The sequence below is a fragment of the Eumetopias jubatus genome, unplaced genomic scaffold (genome assembly GCF_037043125.1).
Source record: "Eumetopias jubatus isolate StellerSeaLion01/CBP00866 unplaced genomic scaffold, mEumJub1_p1.0 scaffold_12, whole genome shotgun sequence".
Taxonomy (NCBI): Eukaryota; Metazoa; Chordata; class Mammalia; order Carnivora; family Otariidae; genus Eumetopias; species Eumetopias jubatus.
In genome coordinates this window covers 38,302,266-38,323,870 of record NW_028274818.1, presented here as the reverse complement: position 1 = coordinate 38,323,870, position 21,605 = coordinate 38,302,266, and the positions used below count along the sequence as shown (strand labels likewise).

General features: G+C 37.6%; 1 protein-coding gene across 4 annotated transcripts; it reads left to right on the top strand.

Moving 5' to 3' along the window:
• The first annotated feature begins 268 nt into the window (after nt 1-268).
• Nucleotides 269-20,310, top strand: ANGEL2 (angel homolog 2). 4 transcript variants are annotated; one of them, XM_028125820.2, is made up of 9 exons: nt 269-465; nt 2,639-2,964; nt 7,526-7,782; nt 8,691-8,760; nt 10,292-10,713; nt 11,630-11,756; nt 12,171-12,228; nt 14,424-14,587; nt 16,846-20,310. In XM_028125820.2, exons 2-9 carry the CDS (start codon nt 2,646-2,648, stop codon nt 16,995-16,997), a joined length of 1,569 nt encoding a protein of 522 aa, XP_027981621.1. In that variant the 5' UTR covers nt 269-465; nt 2,639-2,645; the 3' UTR covers nt 16,998-20,310. The 4 variants fall into 4 exon arrangements, with proteins under 4 accessions (XP_027981621.1, XP_027981619.1, XP_027981622.1 ...); XM_028125818.2 differs by having other exon boundaries at nt 269-506; nt 16,846-20,287; XM_028125819.2 differs by lacking the exon at nt 269-465 and adding an exon at nt 587-653.
• Nucleotides 20,311-21,605: the final 1,295 nt, after the last annotated feature.

Below are 21,605 nucleotides of genomic sequence, written 5' to 3'. Positions count from 1 at the left end.
TTTCCCCACCTCGGGAATCCGCCTTTTGAATCTCCCAAGGATATCATAAAAATACAATAAAACATATTTTTTTCTTCTTAGCTCTCACGCAACCACCCCGTACCCTCCCGTAAGCCTTTACAAAGCTGTTCAGCCCTTAGTTCAGTTCTTGTTTCTTTAAGACAGAGGTCGGTTGTTTGCCCTATTCCGAAATGGCTGTGCAGGCTTCCCCACACTGTGCGCATGCTCCTTGGACGCAATTCGGGGTTGAAGCAATTCCGAGACTTTCGCGGCGCAAGATGGGGACTTGGCGGCCGGCGAGCCGGAGCCTCCCAGCATGCCTTGCAGCCGGGCCCAGAGTCCCGACGTCTAGTGATGGGGAGCCCCTGGTGCTTTCGGCCGCCAGATCGGGTGTAGAGGTTGAATTTGAGCCCCGGGCCTGGGAATTGGACGCCCGCAGAGGGCAAGATGGAAGCGTGGCGCTGTGTGAGGAGGGGCTACGGCCGCTGTGTGGTGGGGAGAGGCCGGTCAGTAGGGCTGGGTGGCCGGAGGGAGGAGCGGGGGCGGTTGGCCCGGGTTAACCCGGGGCGGGGCGGGCTGGGGGAGGAAGGAGGAGGAAGAGGGTCCGGGCGGCGGTGCCGCGGGGACGAGCCTCCGGAGACCCCGAGGGATAGGTAAACCCGGCGCGCGGGCGCTCGGCGGACAGGGTCCGGGCCGGGCTCGGGGCGATCGGTCGCCGGCAGGGCTCGTGCCTTTCCGACCTGGCTGGGCCTTGGAGTCCCGGCCCACTTCCCCTGCCCTGCCCCGGAGCTAGCCCGAGCCCCCCGATCGCCGGCCTCCTCCCAGGCCTCAGCACCCGCTTGGAGCTGAGCGTCGGCGGGGAGAGGTCCCGGGGCGGCCTGACCCCGAGGGAGGCGCGCGCGTCTCACGCACGCCCAGGGATTTGTTTGTGGTGTCAGTGTCTCTCCCACTTCAGTCATTTATATACAAGACTTTACGGTTTATTACCAAATTCTCGTTCCACACTTGTGTGTACTACATTTTTTCTTGAAATTGTCTCTTTTTTTTTTAGAAAGGCACTTCAGTAATGCTGCCTATCTTAGCGTCGCCCTAAGCAGTATCCTCGAAATCTTGGGTTTGACGTACTCATGATGGTTTTTTCCTAACAAATACTTAGAGGTGAAAAATCAAAAAGTTTCATTGTGTACCATGTGAAATGGACTGGTGTACAGCACCTGGGAAACACAACACTGTCTTAATTATTATATAAGTTATGGGGATCTGGTTTTAATTTATACTCCGGGGCTTGATGACAATTCAGTTCAACAGTTTTCCTGAGTACCAGCTGTGTGCCAGGCACTGTGCTAGGCACTTGTAGGGGGAGAGACCGGGATGAGAATGAATAAGAAAGCTCTGGCCTTGAAGGAGCTCATCATCTTGAGAAAAAGATGTCTATATAAGTAACTACAAATATAGAGAATAAGTTTTGTAGCACAAGTTTTAGATTTCAATACAGTAGCCTATTAGGATAGAAAAGGTATGGAGCAAGCACCTAAATCTCTATGGCTTTCAGAGTTGTCACAAAGCAGAATAATCTGCCCATGTCATGCCTTTTAAAGATTTACAATTAAGTTGAATTTAGACAACGATTTGAGAATGCATAAACAACAAAAATATATCATAAAAAATTTAAATGCCTTTAAAATGAATATATAAAAGTCAAGTAACAGTAAATACAGTTTAAGCAAAATTTCTTTCGGTGGTAGAAGTGGACAGTATTAACACTATCTTGGAAGTGTACCTTTAATGAATTCTGGGAAAGGTTAGAAGTCCTCTGAATCCAAAATCTTGCCAGAATAGTATGGTGAGAAGATGGTGCTTAAGTTGCATTGTTTCTTAAGAGAGCCCGAGAGCAACATATCTATTCAAGTTAATGGTAACACTACTTTGGAGACATTTTGGATGATCAGTACATTGGTGCTGTTGGGTTTGAAGTATTGGTGAATTATTAATAAGTAATCGCTATCCCATTTCATTACTGTCAAGAGAAGTATGCCTTAAAAAAATAAAAAAGGACGGAAAAATAAATTATCCACCTACTGATTAGCCAGAGAGGTAGTTTTGTGAAGTTGTGATAGGTTTTTGTTTTCTTAGCTCTACAAATGTTTGGAAGATGTAATCTTCGTGTAAAAAACTGCTCAGAAACATGTTTCTACTCCAAACCCACGTTGGAGGAGAGGTTTGCTTTAATTGTACTCAGCTTAAGTGTTCCATATTGAATCGAGTATTATGTTTGCTGTGGGTTTTATTTATTCATAGAGTTTATTAGATATTAGAAAGCTACTCTGAAAATCAGTTTGATGGTTGATTAATCTCTCAGGTGAACTGAGGACTTTTTGAAGTTTGTGTGGTATTTTGGGAGGCTGGTGGATTCTATGTTAAGTATTTCGAATACCATTCATAGGTGTTTAGGGAGAGTTTTGAGACTGTTGCTACTAATAATTAAATCATGGCTGTTCCCCTCCCCCCATCCCTCATGATTTAGAAGTCAAATTTTAAATATTAGACATTATCTTCCCTTGAGGAAACAGATTTGGATTTTGGGTGCTATAGCGTGAACAAATAGTGGTACCTCAAGGAGTGTATTTATTTCTTTTAGATACCCCATGTTACCCCATCACCAGAAGAGTCTGGGCAGAGATTGGACGACACCGTGGGAGAATCTGCAAAGGTGTTGCTGGAACAGACATATTTCTAGTTGTATGAGGTGGCCTGGACATTATTCTCGTGCTCCTTACCCATACTTCAGTAGTAGGCATTTTTCACTAAATTGGAGACCACCTTGTTTGTTTGAGTCTAGAACTCCGTTTCAGTACTGGAACTGGAGACCTGACAACCTGAGCCAGACCTCTTTGATTCATCTCTCTAGTTACATCATGAACTCTGAGGGAGATGAGCCTTCATCAAAACGAAGAAAACACCAAGGTAAAGGTGACGTTTATCTTGGTGCAGAAATAGACAGAAGCCGTAGAGTTACTGAAACTTTACTATCTAATAATCCTTAAAACCTCCTCCAGATTTTGGAGGGGTTTAGTATTTATTTTTAGCCAGTAGTTTTCCATTAGGAAAAAGGAAGTAATTTTTTAAAATTAAGTCTTTATTTATATCTATTTTTATTTTTTATTGTGTATTTCTGGCAGTAAATATAGAAGAAACTATAGAGAGAGAGAATAAGGTTGGGAAAGAATGTAGGACTAAATTAAAACATTAAATTTAATTTAAGAATAATTATCAAATCCATTGTTTTTAAAACAGAGGTCCTTAGACTTCCTAAAATTGGTATATGTTCTTGGGAGTTCACATATCTATTTAAAAAATTAAATTTCATGTTTTTATTTATTTTGAAGATTTTATTTTTAAGTAATCTCCACACCCAATGTGGGACTCAAACAACCCCAAGATCAAGAGTTGCATGCTCTACCAATTGAGCCAGCCAGTTTAATGCTAACTTTTTTATGTAAGACAAAAGGATATTCATAAATAGGTGCAATCATAATTGAAAGATATTTTCTCACAGAATAAGAGTTTAGCTTATTCTGGATATTTCTCAAAGTGGGTTCTTTTGATATAATCTTGAGAGACTGTGGGAAGTTTTATCTTTTAAGAAGGGGACGACATCTTATTCAACTTTGAGAAACAATTTTTTTCTAAATATGTTGATCATTTCTAGTTTTGTCATTCTTTTTACACCAAATAATTCACGAGACTCCCTTTGTGCTGCCAGCCCTGCTCCTCCCCCAAGTATATATGAATTATCTAAGTAGAATTTCGAGTTGTCTTTCTTACTGAGCTATGGTTTTCAGTGAAGATAATTCCTCTGAAGGTATTTGGAAATAGACTGTGTAGGTGTTAACGTGTAGGGAGCTCACATAAGTTTGTCAAAGGAAAACACGCAAAGTGAGTCTCACTTGGAAGTCAGAGCTAGGTTAGCTCGAAGATTAGTTCGTGATCTTTTAAGTGGAAATTCTGCTACACATTAGAGTAGAAATTTTAAGCACTGAAAGTGAAAATCTATTTTTATAATACTTGACCACAGCATGTGTTCATCAACAAATATTCGTTTGAACGAATGAAAGGTGTTAGAGGCATTAAAATTAGGTTCCTAAGAACAGTCGGTCATAATCTATAAATCTAGGGCTGTATGAAGACATGAGATTGCTTTTCCTTCCCGTATTCATTGTTCATCAGGTCAGCTCACTGCTCTCTGGTTTAGCGTTTTGTAAATCTGGTGTGCTCTCAGGTGGAGCTGTGGCGTACTGACAGGCATGGGCTCAGGAACCACTCTCTGCTCTCATTCTGCTTCACCACTAATTGTATGAACTTGGCCAGGTTATGGAACCTCTCTGCTCCTTGGTTTCCTAGTGTGAAATAATGCCCACTTTGAACGCCTGTTGAGGATGAAATGAGACATGTCAAAGTGCCTAATACACTGTCGGCTTCATAGTAGGTACTCAGAAAATCGTGGTGGTTTTCCCTTTAACGGATGGGGGATTACATTTACATACTGATAAACTTTGATTGCGACCTGACTCTTTATATGTCCGTTCTTCCTAGGTGTTGTGAATAAGGAAAATGTTCTTCGTTAAGCCATATTTGTGACTTCCGATAATTCACTAATACTTTTCCATCAAGAGAACAGCCTTCTAACTTGCCTGTCACTTTAAAGTGGCATTTGAAGGATTTGTGTGACACAATTATGACCTTTTAATTAGGCACCCTAAAAACCTGATCAGGCCTATTGCTTACTTTCTTTGATTCATCTGTCTTCTCTGCTGTGATCACCTTGTTCCTCCTGACATGGAAGGTATATAAGCTTTTGTAGTGTGAATTTATGTTGTGAAGTATATGAAGGCCAAAGACTGTCATCTCTGTCAGGCGTCTTCAAATTGTCTTCCATGGAACCCTAGCATTCAAACACATTTCTGTATGTTTATTAAAAACAAATGTGGTCAGGAGAAAATATGTATTTACCCCATCACCCCAGCTCCAGTATACCAGGAGTTGATGGTCATGACATGAAAAGTAATACCAGAGTTGTACAAAGTCTAGAAGTTTGGAAGCCACTCTATTCATTAGGTAATCTGATGGTTTCAGTTACTTCAGAAATGGAATTGCAAAAAGAGTTGGCTTACAAACGCTTGTCCCGACAATACAACCTCAATGATGTATGTGCCCTTAAATATAAATATTTTACAAGAAAATAAGAACAACTTTTCTGGACCTTCATCTTTCATATTTTACTATGGTGGTGACACCAGGGTAGTGCTTTGTGATGGTAACTTGCATTTTGTTTGCATGACTAGGGCCCTTTGCATCTCGTATACGTACGAAGACTATGATTTGTGGCTAAAACCATCATAGACAGTCCCCAATTTATGAATGAATTGTGTTCTGGGTAATTAGTTCTTGAGAATCAGTTGTCAGCCATTGTTTCTGTTTCCCCCATGGAAACTGTTACAGATCTCAGAGTAGTCCTGCAGAGTCAGTGCAATTAGCTGTAGTTCTTGGCCTTTGCAGGTAGGATTCTCCATATTCAGTGCAGGATACAGAAGGGGATAGTTTCTGTCCCTTTCCTGAGTATAGGACAAGCTCCAGGCTAAGTTCTGTAATCCTGAAAGGCTTTTGTTTCGTTTGGTTTTCCTTCTGTCCACCTTTTTTTCTTTACCCTTCTCCTCGGGTTCTTAGTACCTTCATGGTATCGTAAGTCTCCAATACCCCGTTCCACCCAGACCTCACTATTCATAAAAATGATCTTTCTCTTCTAGCCTCTGGTCAAAATGTCTACTCCCTCCGTGCAGCTGCTATCAGCATTTAGATTTTGAGGAAAGCAATCTTATTAAACTCGTTTACCAGAGGGCATTTTTAAATTTCACTTTATTGGCATTCTCATGGAGTATATTGATACTCTGATTATGAATATATCATCATTGTGGAAGATTTAGAAAAATCACCCACAATCCTTCTGCTCAGATAACTGCTCTTAAAAATACTGGTATATTTTCCTTTTGGTCCTTTTTTCCTGTATGTATAGAATTATTTTTCCTCAATTTAATTTTTAATTGGTAGAATCTTAGGCACTGTAATCCAGTATAGTGAAAACCTTCACACAGGAAAAGGGAGATATTCTAAGACTGAGGTTTTTCCTGTAAATTTAACCATACTTGAAAATCGATCTCCAAATCTGTTTTCCCAAGTTCTTCCCATTTCTTGTTTTCCCCTTCCTATTGAGCTCATAGAATCTCTAAAAGTTCCGCATTTTTCTTCATGGCTTCCATGGCAGTAAGAGTATCCTCCTTCATGGTGGGGTGAGGGAGACAAGATCAAAGGGGCGTATGTATGTATATTTGTGTGTGTGTGTTGTAGGTCATTTCTAAGTCAAGGACTGCCTGTAGTTGCAAAATCTCATGCTTTTTGATTCTCTTTTCATCACTGTCAGGGTACATGTATCTTTGCAGAGTGTAAACCATCACACATTCGTGGTTGCTGCATGCTAGGTTCTTCAATTAGCGCTTGTCATTTACTAGCATTCTACAACTATGTTATCTTTAACTTTTGCTTTGGTGTGCATTAAAAAGATTTCTTTGTTCATTTTGTCTGCATTGTTCCACTAAATACTGCTTCCATATATTGCCATCATACACCCTTCATTCATGTCTAAACCAGAATTCTGAGATGAGTTATTTCTAGAACTTAATCATTTGGTAATCTTATCTTACTAATAGGAAATAAACTACGGTGTGAAATCATCTTATTGAAAAGCCAACTGTGACATACAGATATAGTTGACCCTTGAACAGCAGTCGAACTGCGTGGGTCCACTTAAACGTGTACTTTTTTGATAAGTACGGTACAGTACTGTAAATGTATTTTCTTTATGATTTTCTTAATATTTTCTTTTCAGCTTATTTTATTGTAAGAATACCATATAAAATACATATAACATACAAGTTATGTGTTAATCTACTGTTTATGTTATTGGTAAGGCTTCCAGTCAAGAGTAGGCTATTAGTAGTTAAGTTTTGAAGGAGTCAGAAGTTTTATGTGGATTTTCAATTGCACAATGCCCTTAACCCTCCCCTCCACCCCTCCACCCCCCCCCCCCCCCGCATTGTTCAGTGGTCAACTGTATGTTATCATGGTTATAAAGTTGCTGAGCGTGTCTGGCAGAACCACTTCTTAACCATAAGTAGGTGAGAAACTATATAGTCCTAGCTTTATTAATACTCTCTCAGTCTCCATAATGACTTGCTAGATCCTTTTAAACTTGTTTTATACCTGTTGGTCAGTCATTATATCATTTTACTGCCTTCATAATCAATTTGATGACAACATCTGTTACTTAGTGCTATGTTGCCATTTCCTGGGGGAAAACATTCTGTTCATTACCTGTGGGAATTTTTAAAAGGCAAGAAAAAACTTACATGCAGGAAAATATTTAGTCTGTTTTTCATTAATTCTCTATATTTTGTTCAATATATTTTAACAGGCACAATACAACGACATTGGGAATATATATGTAACCATAATAAAGACAAGACAAAGATCCTAGGAGACAAAAATGTTGACCCCAAATGTGAAGACAGTGATAACAAGTTTGACTTTTCAGTGATGTCCTATAATATACTTTCACAAGATTTATTGGAAGACAATTCACATCTTTATAGACACTGCCGGCGGCCAGTTTTACACTGGAGTTTTAGGTTTCCCAATATTCTGAAAGAAATTAAACACTTTGATGCAGATGTAAGTGCAGAATATCATCAAAATTCTTCACATAAGAAAAGCTCATTTGTGAACTAAATGGTTTTATCCCTTTTGTTTGTGGGGTAAGAAGGGAAGGTGGTTTTAAATATAGTGATGGAACATTTTTTTTTTTAATTTTATTTATTTATTTGAGAGAGAGAATGAGAGATAGAGAGCACGAGAGGGAAGAGGGTCAGAGGGAGAAGCAGACTCCCTGATGAGCAGGGAGCCCGATGCGGGACTCCATCCCGGGACTCCAGGATCATGACCTGAGCCGAAGGCAGTCGCTTAACCAACTGAGCCACCCAGGCGCCCAGTGATGGAACATTTTTTAACAATGTATCATGACTTCCAAAGAGTCATTTGCTAATCATTAAATTTTCAAAAAAAAATCCAAAAAGTTGGTATAAATAATCATTATTGGTATAAATAGTCATTAAATTTTCAAAAAAGATCCAAAAGTTCTGCTTACCAGTCAGTCTGAGACAGGGACTGGCAATGTATTAAATATTCAGTAAGTATTTCCGTTGATTTGAAATGTAGGTCATTCCTATAAAAATCTAGATACATTCAAAGAAATCACCTTAAGAGAAGACTAGAAGGATTTAGTACTAATGAACATTGTAATTCAGGAAAAATATCCCAACATGTAAATTTAAAATACTTCTTTTGAGAAATACCAGTTTTGGATAGTAAGAGAGAGAGCTTCATATAATTAAAGGCCAGGTTTTTGGGGACTGATCAAATCTAGAAATATTAATTTGATAGTTTTAAGAAAAAGGATTGTGTCTTTTTATTTCAACTTTCATTAGATTTTTAGAATATTAGACGCCTGTTTTTAAAGATGAAAGCACCAGAAAATTCATATTTGCTCTCTGTTTTAATTCAAGCCATTTTTTCCTTCCAAGGTACTTTGTTTGCAAGAAGTTCAAGAAGATCATTATGGAGCAGAGATCAGGCCAAGTTTGGAATCTTTGGGTACAATGTAACTTTTATTTTAGCCGGATTTACTTTGAAAGATTTGTGTGTTGTTAAAGTATAACGTGCTAACAAAAATGTGTGTGGTGTATACTGGCAAAAAAAATCTTGGGGCACCTGGGTGGCTCTGTCATTGAGCGTCTGCCTTCCGCTCAGGTCATGCTCCCAGGGTCCTGGGATCGAGCCCCGTATCAGGCTTCCTGTTCCACAGGAAGCTTGCTTCTCCCTCTCCCACTCCCCCGCTTGTGTTCCTCTCTCGCTGTGTCTCTCTCTGTCAAATAAATAAAATCCTTAAAAAAAAAAAAAATCTTAATTTTGAAAAAGCTTAATACCCATTTCAAAAGGTCAGGAAAAGATTGAGATATTTTAAGTGGGAACTTTTGGGTTGATATATAATTTTATTTTTTCTTATTTTGTTTAAGATTTATTTCTTTTGGAGGGGAGGGGCAGAAGGAGAGAGACTCTTAAGCAGGCTGCACGCTGAGCCTGCTGTGGGGCTCGATCCCACAATCCTGAGATCACGACATGAGCCAAAACCAAGAGTCAGATGCTCAACCGACTGTACCACCCAGGCGCCCCTTGATATATAATTTTAATTCAAACAGAAAAGTATGTAAGAATCTCTTAATAGATTCCTTTCCAGGAGTTGCTCTACCCACCACTAGACCTCGAAGTTTCTGAGTTCTATATCGGGGACCATTCTGTCTGGTTCATCATTATAACAGTGTCTACCAGTAACAAATGGGTAGTTTGTTTGATGAATGAACACTTCGAGAAACAGTTCATCTATTTAAGAAATGCTGCCTACTTTGCATTCATTCCTCAGCAAATATTTTTTGAATGCCTGCTATATCCTATGCACTATCCTAGGCTGTGGTGATCTAGCAGTGAGCCAAATAGATAAGAAGTCACTGTCCTTGTGGAGCCTATATTCTGGTGGAGAAAGGCTGACAGTAAACCAAATAAATACTTAAATAGCACATTAAGTAATGATAATTTTGGAGAAAAGCAGGAAAGTAGAATGGGTCAGATTTCAATTTTAAACAATCAGAGAAGGTAACATTTGGGCAGAGACTTGAAGGAGGTGAAGGAACAAGCCATACCTAGAGCCTTTCAGACAACAGAAGTAGCAAAGCAAACGCCGAGATAGAAGTGCCTGAAGGCAGCTGGTGAGGTGTATGTGAAGTAGAGCAAGCTGGGAAGAGTTAGAAGCAGAAAGGTCAGAGATGGGCTGTCAGGGGGTCTGGAGGGGGCGGTGTAGATTATCATAAGGCCTTACTGTCTTTGTCACGACTTTTACTGGGATGGAAATGAGAGCATGATCATGCACATTAGCATATTTAGGACTGAAGTCTACCAGTAAAGAGACCCATTCCTAGGACCTAGACCCAATCTCAAACTTAACATCCTACATTATTAATGCTTGGGAGAATACACTTTGATAAACGTTGTACAGAGATATTAGAAGAGCTGTGTTTTGCCATATATATTTATATGGCAGTCCTGTGTTAAATTTCTTTCTTCCTCGTAGGTTATCACTGTGAATACAAGATGCGGACAGGAAGGAAACCTGATGGCTGTGCCATTTGCTTCAAACATTCCAAGTTTTCACTCTTATCAGTGAACCCAGTGGAATTCTACCGCCGTGATGTTCCTCTGTTGGACAGAGACAATGTTGGATTGGTGTTACTCTTGCAGCCCAGAGTTCCGAGGGCTGCCTCTCCTGTGGTCTGTGTAGCTAACACACATCTGTTGTATAACCCAAGGCGAGGCGATATTAAGCTGACCCAATTGGCCATGCTTCTGGCAGAGATTTCCAGTGTTGCCCATCAGAAAGATGGCAGCTTCTGCCCTATCATTATGTGTGGTGACTTTAATTCTGTTCCTGGTTCTCCGCTTTATAGTTTTATAAAAGAAGGAAAATTGAATTATGAAGGACTTGCCATCGGCAAGGTAAGTGCTTGCTTCATCATCATTAGGAGGCGGACTTAAGTCTCTCTGTTCATTGTAGTGTGAGGATAGTTATCACATGGCTGTTTGAAAACCTTGGATGACCCAGTACCCTCGCTTTACCAAGCTGTGATGATGTTCCCCAACTACTAATAAGTAACGCTCACTTGGTTGAATTTCATCTTTTCCATCTATTCATGGCAGCATTATGCTTGGAGGAATTGGCAGGTAGCAAAAAATCCAAAATGGGGGTGAAGAAGAAAAAGCATTGATAGACTTCGTAAATGAGGAACTATTCATAAGGGAGTGTAATAGACTTTTGAATGCTGGATGTGGGCAATATAGTTGGCAAAACAGTAATTTAATATTTCTTTAGTATGTACATTTTCTTTTCATAATGGTAAATATTTTAATTTCTTAGCTGACTATATCTCATGTTTCTCCCATGTTTATCTTCATTGTGCTTTTTGTTGCTTGCTTCAGATCATTTGATCTCCAGAATTTTAACCAAAATATAATTCTCCACCACTGAGGTTTGAGTGATAGTTTTAAAATTTTGTAAGAGTTGATCTCCCTTAGTATTTTATATAGTAGTTAGATCAAGTACATAAGATTTTATATTAATGTAATTGCAGGTAGCAAAAAAGGAGGGGCAGTATTAATCCAAAGTTATAGATCATATAGATGTCCCAATTAGACATGTACAGGAGAGGAAAATATTGCCATTTTTATGTAAATAGTAACTGCTTTCTGAATTGTATTTGAACAAGAGTTCATAAGCACAAATAATCACTTACTATGATGAATAACGGATAATATTTACCATTCTTGGATTTCCTCTTATTTAAGACATAAACTTTTCAATACATAAACTATTTAAAATCTATTCACTTAAGATACCTGTTGAAATTTTGTTTAGGTATCTGGCCAGGAACAGTCTTCACGGGGACAAAGAATTTTATCTATTCCAATTTGGCCCCCAAACCTAGGTATCTCACAGAACTGTGTGTATGAGGTACAGCAGTTACCAAAAGTAGAAAAGACAGGTAAGTGTTTGCAGTACATTTTGGCAGTCTCCTTGATAATAGCGTTCCCTTTGAGGAAGACATCAGACTAAATTTTTCAAGGGATAACATCTCAGGGATGAATATTCATATATAAAAACATAATACTTACTTGCTTATTCCTTTTCTTAATGAAGTCTAAATTTACCATTCTTAAGTTGACCTTCCAAAATTGCATGAATTATTTGCATGTTGCTTTGGAAATGTTTACATTTCAGTTTTGCTAATTACGGAGACCATCAAAACATAAAGATTCCCTGATGGAACATTTGACTAGGCATCTGTCTAAACTAGACATGTCTTGAATATCATTCCTAGAGTAGGAGGACTATTCTATGGCATACTAGAGCAGAACCATATATTGATAGTTTAATATGTTTCTCTTTGTTCTTATAGACAGTGATCTGACACAGACAGAGCTGGACAAAACAGAGGTCCTAGTGACAGCTGAAAAGTGAGTTCTGGAAAGTAACAGTAGACATTTAGGGACTTTACCTGGGTAAAAAAATCATTTCTCAGAAATCACTTGGATAAAAAATGAAAAGGATGTTTTTCCATGCTGGTGAAGAATGCTAAAGTCAAAATAGACCTGAGTTCCTAACTGTGCTACATTTTAGCTGTGTGATTCTGAACAAGAAACTTAACATCTCTGAGATTCAGTTTCTTTATACTTTGGGTAGTTGGGAGGATTACATGAAACAAAGAATGGAAAGTGTGATGTTTGATTCATAGTAAGGGCTTAAGCAGTGTTATTTAAAGCAAACAGCCTGTCCATGGACCTGGACCAGCTAGTACTCTGAAATATGTTGCTATTACATATTTAAACAAAGGTCAAGATTACAGGAAAATACCTTTCAGATTTCAAGAGGATGCTTAGCCTCCTTTGGCTTACTAGATCTCAAAATAATCTGTAGGAGAGTTGATCGAAAAAGAATATGCCAGTATAAATATTTATATTTAAATCATATAGTTTACATAAATATTTATATCTCTTGAACTGCAGGGAAAAGTTACCAAAGGTGGAGGGGTGAAGATGCCTGGGTTCCTTATGATTAAAGAAGCATGAATATTTGGGGCTATGGTTGAGAAACAGATGTATGTGAATACAGCAGGATGGAGATTCAATCTTGTCTCTTTGGGAGATTCTTAAAATGTTTTGATTTTATATTGTGACTCTTACTAGTTTTAGTTTTTGTTTTAACATTTGCATTTAGGGACCAAATTAGAATTCTCTCATTCATTTTGTCTGCTTTCTTCTTGGTTTTATTTTATTTTGTATACTTTGTATTGAGAAAATATTATCTCATATATAAGAACCTGGTAAGATGGGAAGCAACATTTTTTGAATTTTTAAAAAAGAATATGTAAAAATTCATGATTAAACCTTTCAAATATAGTAAAAACTTCCCTAAGATTTTTTTTAAAGATTTTACTTATTTATTTGAGAGACAGAGAGAGAGAGCACCCGTGTGAGAGAGCATGAGCAGGGGGAGGGGCAAAGGGAGAGGGAGAAGCAGGCTCCCTGCTGAGCAGGGAGCTTGATGTGAGACGAGATCCCAGGACCCTGGGGTCATGACCTGAGCCAAAGGCAGACGCTTAACTGGGCCACCCAGATGCCCTCCCTGAGTAAGATTAACAAAAAGACAAATCTAACAAATATTTGGTTTTGAGTAATTCTATAAATCTTTTTATAACAGAATGAGGTATAAGAAAAGATACTTTTATGGTGATTAACATAACAATAAAAAAAGAAAAAAAAAGAAAAGATACTTTTAAGTATCTATATATAAATGTAGTGTGCTTATATGCAGAGCTTTTATCTATAAACCAAAAAATTGTTAGTAAGAGAACAGTTTGCAGGAAACCTATTTTACTTTTAATAATATTGTAAATATAAGTTCTCAGACATAAAACATTGCTAAAACTGGAAAGCAAGGGCATTTTGAAAGAATAACCTTTGTTCTTTGACATTGAGCTCTTTAAAAAGTGTCTTTATATGTGTATCTTAAGCACCTAAGGTAGTGCCTGAAACTTAGTAAGTATTTGTTAAATGTTGAATTTTAAAGTTTAAAAAAATTTTTTTCACAATATAAAAGATTTTTAAACTTCAAGATGTGTTTATTGGAAGTGATTTTTAAACTCTTTATTACATCACATGTATTTGTAACATGAGATAAGATAAACCGTTATAGAAGCTGTTTTAAGATGCAGTACAAAATTATCTGATATGTTATAGCAGGAATAATCATAGAAAAATATAGCCCCTCTGACATCAAAAGTCTGGTGGGTTCTACATAACATTCATAAAGGCCACTTTTTCTTTCTTAAAAACACAACAAATAACTTATAAATTGTTTTAGAATGCATATTTATTAGGAAGTGCAGGCTCTCAAATATGTTATAATTAATAATAAATCACATTAATATGTTAATAATTGAGCTTTTACCCCACGTATCAAAGCCTTGTTAATGGGTTTTGGATATCACCACATGAATAAATGAATGCCAAATTGTGATGTGGTCTGTTTAAATAAAGCTTGTTTGAATGTCTGGCTTTGTCTGGAAATTAAATGAGAAAGTGCTTTAAACAGGAAGAATTCTAAAAATCAAGAAAAACTTGATGCTAAGCAATTTTTCTTTTCAATTTAGATTATCTTCAAATTTACAGCACCATTTCAGCTTGTCGTCTGTTTATTCACATTATTTTCCTGACACTGGAATTCCAGAAGTGACCACCTGTCATTCCCGAAGTGCCATAACTGTGGATTATATCTTCTATTCTGCTGAAAAGGAAGATGTTGCCGGGCAGCCAGGTAAAGAATGCATGTAATCTTACACTGTGCTTAAGAAGATAGTAACTGCGGGTGCCTGGGTGGCTCAGATGGTTAAGCGTCTGCCTTCGGCTCAGGTCATGATCCCAGAGTCCTGGGATCGAGTCCCGCATCGGGCTCCCTGCTCCTTGGGAGCCTGCTTCTCCCTCTGCCTCTCTCTCTTTCTGTCTCTCATGAATAAATAAGTAAAATCTTTAAAAAAAAAAAAAAGAAATGTTTCCTCTAATAAAAAAAAAGAAGATAGTAACTCCAACCTTGGTGCTGAGGTCAAGAAAAGTTAGCTAAATATCTAGGTGAAGTTTTAAATTTAAAAGTTAAAAATATTTTGAAATTGGTAATGTATTTGAGTAAATCAGTTAATCACCCGCAAAACATGGAGGCAGTGAAACACCTCAAAGCAAATTATTGCCTAAGAATTACATCCTTAGCTCACCCTTCCAGTTCCAGTCAGCTTCTGAGTTATGGGTCTCTCATATTGCCCTTTGGTTTTACTTGCCATAAATTTACTGGGTTTTTTTTGGTGGGGGAGGGACAGCAACATCAGATAGTTTTGTACTTAAATTTTACTAAGGCATGCTGCCTTCATTGGAGGACATAGCTTATATTGACAACAACAGAAAGTTTTGTCATGTTGATTCTGGAATATTGGATCTTTCTGGAAAGAGAAGTCCATTATATGAATATGTGGTTTCAAAAAGCAGAGGTGATAAAACACTTTTCCTTATATGATTCAGTGAAAGTAAGGTTTTAAATATTAACCAGAATATTTAACGTGGAGAAGAAAATGCAGTTTAAAATGACTGGAAGTCAAAAAATATCATTCAGAAAACTTCACAAGTCCAAAATGTGGACAGTTGTTTTGTCTTTTCTGGTTTTCCTTTTTTTTCTTTCTTTCTGTGTGTGTGCTGCTTTCCTTTTGTCCTTTTTTCTTCTGTTTGTGTTTTCTTTCCTACTGAGGATAACCTTATTACTATCACTCAGGGGATGGCTTAAGTTTAGCCCTCCCCAACTAGATCAAGTCTGAAATATGCTTGCTGCTTTGAATTTATAGTCGGGGTCTGGTAGTTGTCATGCTGTAAGTGTTCACTAGGTGGCGGGAGTGTGCCATAGACCGGCATCTCACATGTTGCCGTTAACAGCAGGTCCTCTTACTCTACTGTAGGCACTGACTCTGGAACCGATGATGTTAATTTATTTTCCAGTCACCTTATAAACTTCCTACTCAGCTGTGGCTGGGTCTGTCTGGTTTATACAACTATGGAATAGTTGATGAATTTCTTATGTAGTTGTCAATCTCAAATTACTTTTTTTTAGATTGATTTATTTATGAGAGAGCAAGAGAACGTGTGTGAGCATGGAGAGAGGGGAAGTGGCAGAGAGAGAGAGTCCCAAGCCGACTCTGCACTGAGCTTGGATCTCATTGTGGGGCTGACCCCACAATCCCAAGACCACCACCTGAGCCAAAACCAAGAGTCAGACGCTCAACCGACTGGACCGCCCAGGCGCCCCTCAAATTACTTTTTTTTAATTTTTTAATTTTTATTATTTTTTAAAGATTTTATTTATTTGAGGGCGCCTGGGTGGTTCAGTCGGTTGGGCGACGGCCTTCGGCTCAGGTCATGATCCTGGAGTCCCGGGATCGAGTCCCGCATCGGGCTCCCTGCTCGGCAGGGAGTCTGCTTCTCCCTCTGACCCTCTTCCCTCTCGTGCTCTCATTCTCTCTCTCTCAAATAAATAAATAAAATCTTTAAAAAAAAAAAGATTTTATTTATTTGAGAGAGAGAGCATGCACAAGTCAGGGGAGAGGCAGAGGGAGAGGAAGAGGTACAAGCAGGCTCCCTGCTGAGAAGTGGAGCCCCAATGGGGGTTTCAGTCTCAGCCCTGAGATCATGACCTGAGCCGAAGTCAGATGCTTAACTGACTGAGCCACCCAGGCGCCCCTCAAATTACTTTAACATACTTATGTATTACAGACAGTATTTTCTTCTAAAGATTATTTGCAGAACTCAAAAAAAAAATTTGAACCAGAAATAAAACCAAACATCTAAAACTGCTGTGTGTCTGAGAACTATAATTAGGTTATAACTCAATATGAAATTTAATCATATTCTAAAAGCTGTTTCCCATTAGACTCCAGAAAGTTCTGAGGTTCTGTATCATCGTTTAAAAAAGGACTTGTATGATTAATTTACAATGACCTGTTGACACAGTTTCACTAAACATGTGTTTCCTTAATGTAGGAGCTGAAGTTGCTCTGGTTGGTGGCTTGAAACTTTTGGCCAGACTATCACTCCTTACGGAACAAGATTTGTGGACTGTTAACGGACTTCCAAATGAAAATAATTCTTCAGATCATCTACCTTTATTGGCTAAGTTCAGACTTGAGCTGTGACTCTTCTTTGATTACATATATACTTTTCTTTCCAATTTATATTCTTTTTCAAAAAAATGTAAAATATTTCTTGAGAGTTTGCATGTTTATTTTTGCGCCGTGGAGTTTCTGAAGAGGTTATGTTAAATGCTTGAAACAGATGTCAGAAGAAACAAGTTTACAACAATTTTCTTTGTAATACCGAAAAAATATTTTCCTGACAAGTGCGATCCAAACGCTCCTTATTGTAAAAGAGTTGTAAATATTTTTTATTCTACGTCCCAGTAAAATTGACAGTGATTTTTAAATACAGTGCATCCATCCTCTTTAGTTAGTAAAGAATTTCAGTTGATGTTTTTGGCAAGCTTTATGGTGGATCCAAAGTGTCTTTGAGTTCTTGCAAACCACAACTCATTTCCCTCCCAGAAGGCCTGATTTCATTGTGAGGACCATCTGTTTGTTGAGTCCTAATTAGTTCATCTCGGAAATCACAAGTGTCCAGCCAACCAGTTTAGCTTGGTTTTGAGGGGGCTTATAGTGCTTTCTAAAATTGTACAAATTGCTTAATCCGTCTTATTACTCTCCTGAGCCATGTACTATGTCTGCATTTTGTTGGGAGATGTAGGTCACCATTACTAGTAGGTGAGGTGCTGTATACACGCCCTCTTTCCATCCTGTGACAGACCATTCCAGCATGCCTGAGAGAGGCAAAGACTGGGTTAGAATGCCTTTGTTTCCCTAAGCACTTTGCTTTTTGTTTTTTTTTCTTTTTTCTCTTCAGTTTCAAGAAGAGATCCCTGGGTTGGGGGAGAGACTATTTTTCTGAACCAGTTCTGTGGAAATTCATTCTATGAGGAAACTTGTCTTTAGAACAAAGTGGCAGCTATAAGATTCTTTTGGTTTTGCCTTAGATATTTAGGAAGCCTGCAGAACTAGCAGGGAGATACCAACTTGGAGACCTAATACTCTTAAGTAGTAATTGTAACCATCTTAGTGGTTTTGTTTCTAAGATATTACTTTGTTTTCTTTTATAATAAGGCAGCAGTGTGAGGTGGTGCTGACATTTTTTTGTAAAGTGGTTTAAGAGCAGGTCTAGTGAGTCCCACAGTTGGCGCTCTGTGAGTGTTTGGATCAAACATTTTAAAACAGAAAAAGTGAACATGTCCTCTTTTTTTAGACATTAGGATCAAAGAATTATGCGCATTTTTACTAAGTAGTAATTTTATATTCAATTATACTGAATTATAAAAGTTTTTACAATGGGTGTTCTTCATAGAACGCCTCATCTTAAATTAGAAAGCAGTAGTTACTCCAGGTCCTGGACTCTAAAGGTTTTTGTACTAAAGTATATTTACTACAGTTATTTTTTAAGAAAAAAAATCAAATGACTACCTGAACAAGGCGTGTGGGTTATAAGGATTTACCTACTAAAAATCATAATAAGTATTTTTAAATGTTTAATTTCTCACTTTTTTGGGTTTTTACTTATAGTATTAACTGTAGTTCTAAGATTTTCCACATTTTCTAGTAACAGTCTGCAGAATATTGTATGTTCTAATTAGCAGATATTGTCATCATGAAATAATAGTATAATTAATCCCTTTTAATATTGGGGAAAGAAAAATGAAAATTCATTAATTACTGCTTTGTGTTTATGTGAGTTTATTAACAGATAACTTTGTGTATAGGTCATTGTTGCTAAACTAACATCTCTGAAAACTTCTGTGAAAATTTAATTTTTTATGTCCTGATCAATATATTGATTTTAGGCCCTTTTCATGTGCTTCACTTTGTAGAGTTAATCCATAAAAATGTTTTCCACTTTAGCCTTTAGAATGTAATAGTATTTTGTGAACTGGAGGCCAAGAGGTCAGTCAATGTAACCTTCTCACAGGTTTTTAAAGCTCCACTAAAATTAACTATCCATTTGTCTTCACTTTTTTTTGGTCAGAAGAATTGCTAACTCTCTTGTATTTACCTGCCAAAAGCATTTAAACTGGTTAATTGCTGAAGCCAAATCACCCCCAATCGGAAGTGGTATACTGGCCAAGTTTTAAAATGGAAAGAGATACTGTGGAGTAAGAAATGTTGGTTTTACTATACCTTTTGATATCAAGATAAGATGCATGTTTGAAAACTTGTCCTTTTTTTTTTTGGAATTTAGCAACTGTCTGCTTTTAACCCTTTGCTTTCCTAAAAAACCAAGTTAGAGATCCAGAGAGTTCAAGGGGTTGGGGAAACAGAGAAGTCAAGTTATTTGCACTTTGTCTCTATGAATCACCTAATAAATTATTACTCTAGTGCATCTGTGCCTGGAGATTTTGTGGTAGGTGTGCTAAGTGTGTACGCTGGGCTGTTCCCCATTCTAAACTATTTCATTACCCTAAAGCCTGTATTACTTAGGGTGATGCTAAAATGTAAGTGAGTTCAGATGTGGCAAAACAGAATAGTGTTGAATATAGGGTCTGGAAATTGTGGAAGAAGACAAGGATGAGGGAGTGATAAATGAGTTTACTGGGACAAGTATGTAGTAAAAGGACAAGAAAAAAATAAATCACACCATCTTACGTTTTTGGAAGAAAAACAATCCTTAAGTTTCCAGGATGGTTTTATTAAAGTCCCATGCTGTGTATAAACATACAAGTGATGAGAAAAACATTAACTTGAAACATGCACTTATCTGGCATTCTCTAAAATACCATTATACAAGTTTTCCTTTACTTAGAAAAATACCCACTAAAACAATCACAGTTTTCCTTAAAGATTTAAAAAAAATGTATTGGCCAGAACAAAGTCCAAGAGAATAAACAAGATTCTGAATTGTGTGTCAAAAAAACTGTACAAGGTTGTACATAAAACTATAGCTTACAAAAAGCCTCGGGTATAGTAAGAATACAGAATTAAGATTTCCAAAGTTCTATTTACCAATATCTATTAATAAAATCCTTATGAAATAATTGACTTAGAAAAAGTGAAATGCTCATGATTTCAGAGTGTATAGAAAATACTAAATATCACTTTCTGAAATAAAGTATACTCAAAACAGCACAACATGGAGTCTAAAATCAAGATTTCTGTCATCCATTTAAACTTTGCATATATCCCCATAATGGCTTAAGCATAAAATCTCTCTTGCATTTATAACTTTAAAAACTAGATTCAAATCATCTCATAGTTTTATTTTTTATCTTTTGAATAATAGCCAGTTTTAAAAATCAATTTTGGGGAGGGGGGTAAATTGTGTCATGGTTTTGTTTTGTTTTTGCCTTAATATCATTTTAATTAAATTCCTGCACTAGAATTTAAGAGTTTGGTGCCTTTCTCACATCTTTCAGAAATCAACGTAATTCCATAGGCAATAAAAATAGAATGAAAACTAAGAGCATTTTAAATTACTTTTCATGTTTCTGTGACTAACCCTGGCTCTGGGGGACTGAATCTTAAAATCAAGAAGTGAGTAGGAAAAAGATCAGGTTACTAATTGAATCACCAAACCAGCTGGCGGTTTTAAGGCTTATAAATCAGCATATTAGAACAGTTTGTGTTCCTATCCTTTTACCCTTTTTTGTGGGAAAACAAGAGGCTATGCAACTAATGACATTGTATATTTTGGAGGGGACGGTACTTACGTAATCCTTGGAAAATCCTATTCCAAGCTCTTAGAATGACTGCAGTGGTAGAAGTTGTATACTTATTAGAGATAATAAAGTGTCAGATTGATAAACATAAGATACATACATCTTGTTTTTCACAGAGAGAGCTGTCAGTATTGTTTTAGAACGAGAATGAATTGACTAATTGAAATACTTCAGTACATGTGGCCATGAGGCTGCAAATGCGTTTGCCTTATGAAGAGATACAAAGATAAACGTCATCTTAAACTGGAACTGAGAATACTATTCTTAAAGTGATTAAGTTCAGAATTTTTAACTTCTGTATTTTAATCTAATTGAGATGTATACTTACTTGGTCCTTTCACGTAAAGGACACTAAACTTCCTTCTTTTTCAAGAAAATACGACTTTCTATTAATGCCATTGAGTTTTAGCATAGAGTGAGCTCATGCACACACGGCCGAGGGATGAAGTCACCTTCAGTGGTTTTACTGGTAAAGAATCTCAGTGAGCAGATTATTTTTCTACTCCCCTTTCTAAAATCACCTTCAGGCAAAGAAAGCCAGAGAGGAAGCCCTCAACTGAGATAACACTTCTGTTGACTAGCAGACTTCACTTACATCTGCGCGTCGGGCTCACGAGTTGGCACGGCCGTTGAGCTACAACAGATGAAACGGAAGCATGCTCTTGATGTTGATAACATATAGACTTGGCAGGTAGAGTTCCTTTGTGCGGTCTGCAGTCAGAAGTTACACAGATACACTGTCTTTCACGGACTCCATCACGCTCTAAGATGGAACACTGTACCTGAAGACTTTTCCATTTAAGAAAAGGTTCTGCTTCGCTAATTCATCGCATTTTCCAATATCAGTTCCTAAATGTCATGAAGTGGTACTTAAAAGCAAGGGACTGGAAAGGGATCACATCGTGCCACATTTGGTCTTAATATAAGACATCAGAACACGTCTCTGACAACAGTGAGTCCTTCAGAATCAAGGCCTGACTCAGAGTTTAAA

What these genes read in the sequence shown, in the direction of transcription:
- ANGEL2 (XM_028125818.2), top strand. Translation starts at nt 448, where the DNA reads ATGGAAGCGTGGCGCTGTGTGAGGAGGGGCTACGGCCGCTGTGTGGTG. An exon ending in ACCAAAAGTAGAAAAGACAG is followed by an intron (nt 11,757 to 12,170) that starts GTAAGTGTTTGC and finishes TTGTTCTTATAG; the next exon opens with ACAGTGATCTGACACAGACA. An exon ending in GTCCTAGTGACAGCTGAAAA is followed by an intron (nt 12,229 to 14,423) that starts GTGAGTTCTGGA and finishes TTTTCAATTTAG; the next exon opens with ATTATCTTCAAATTTACAGC.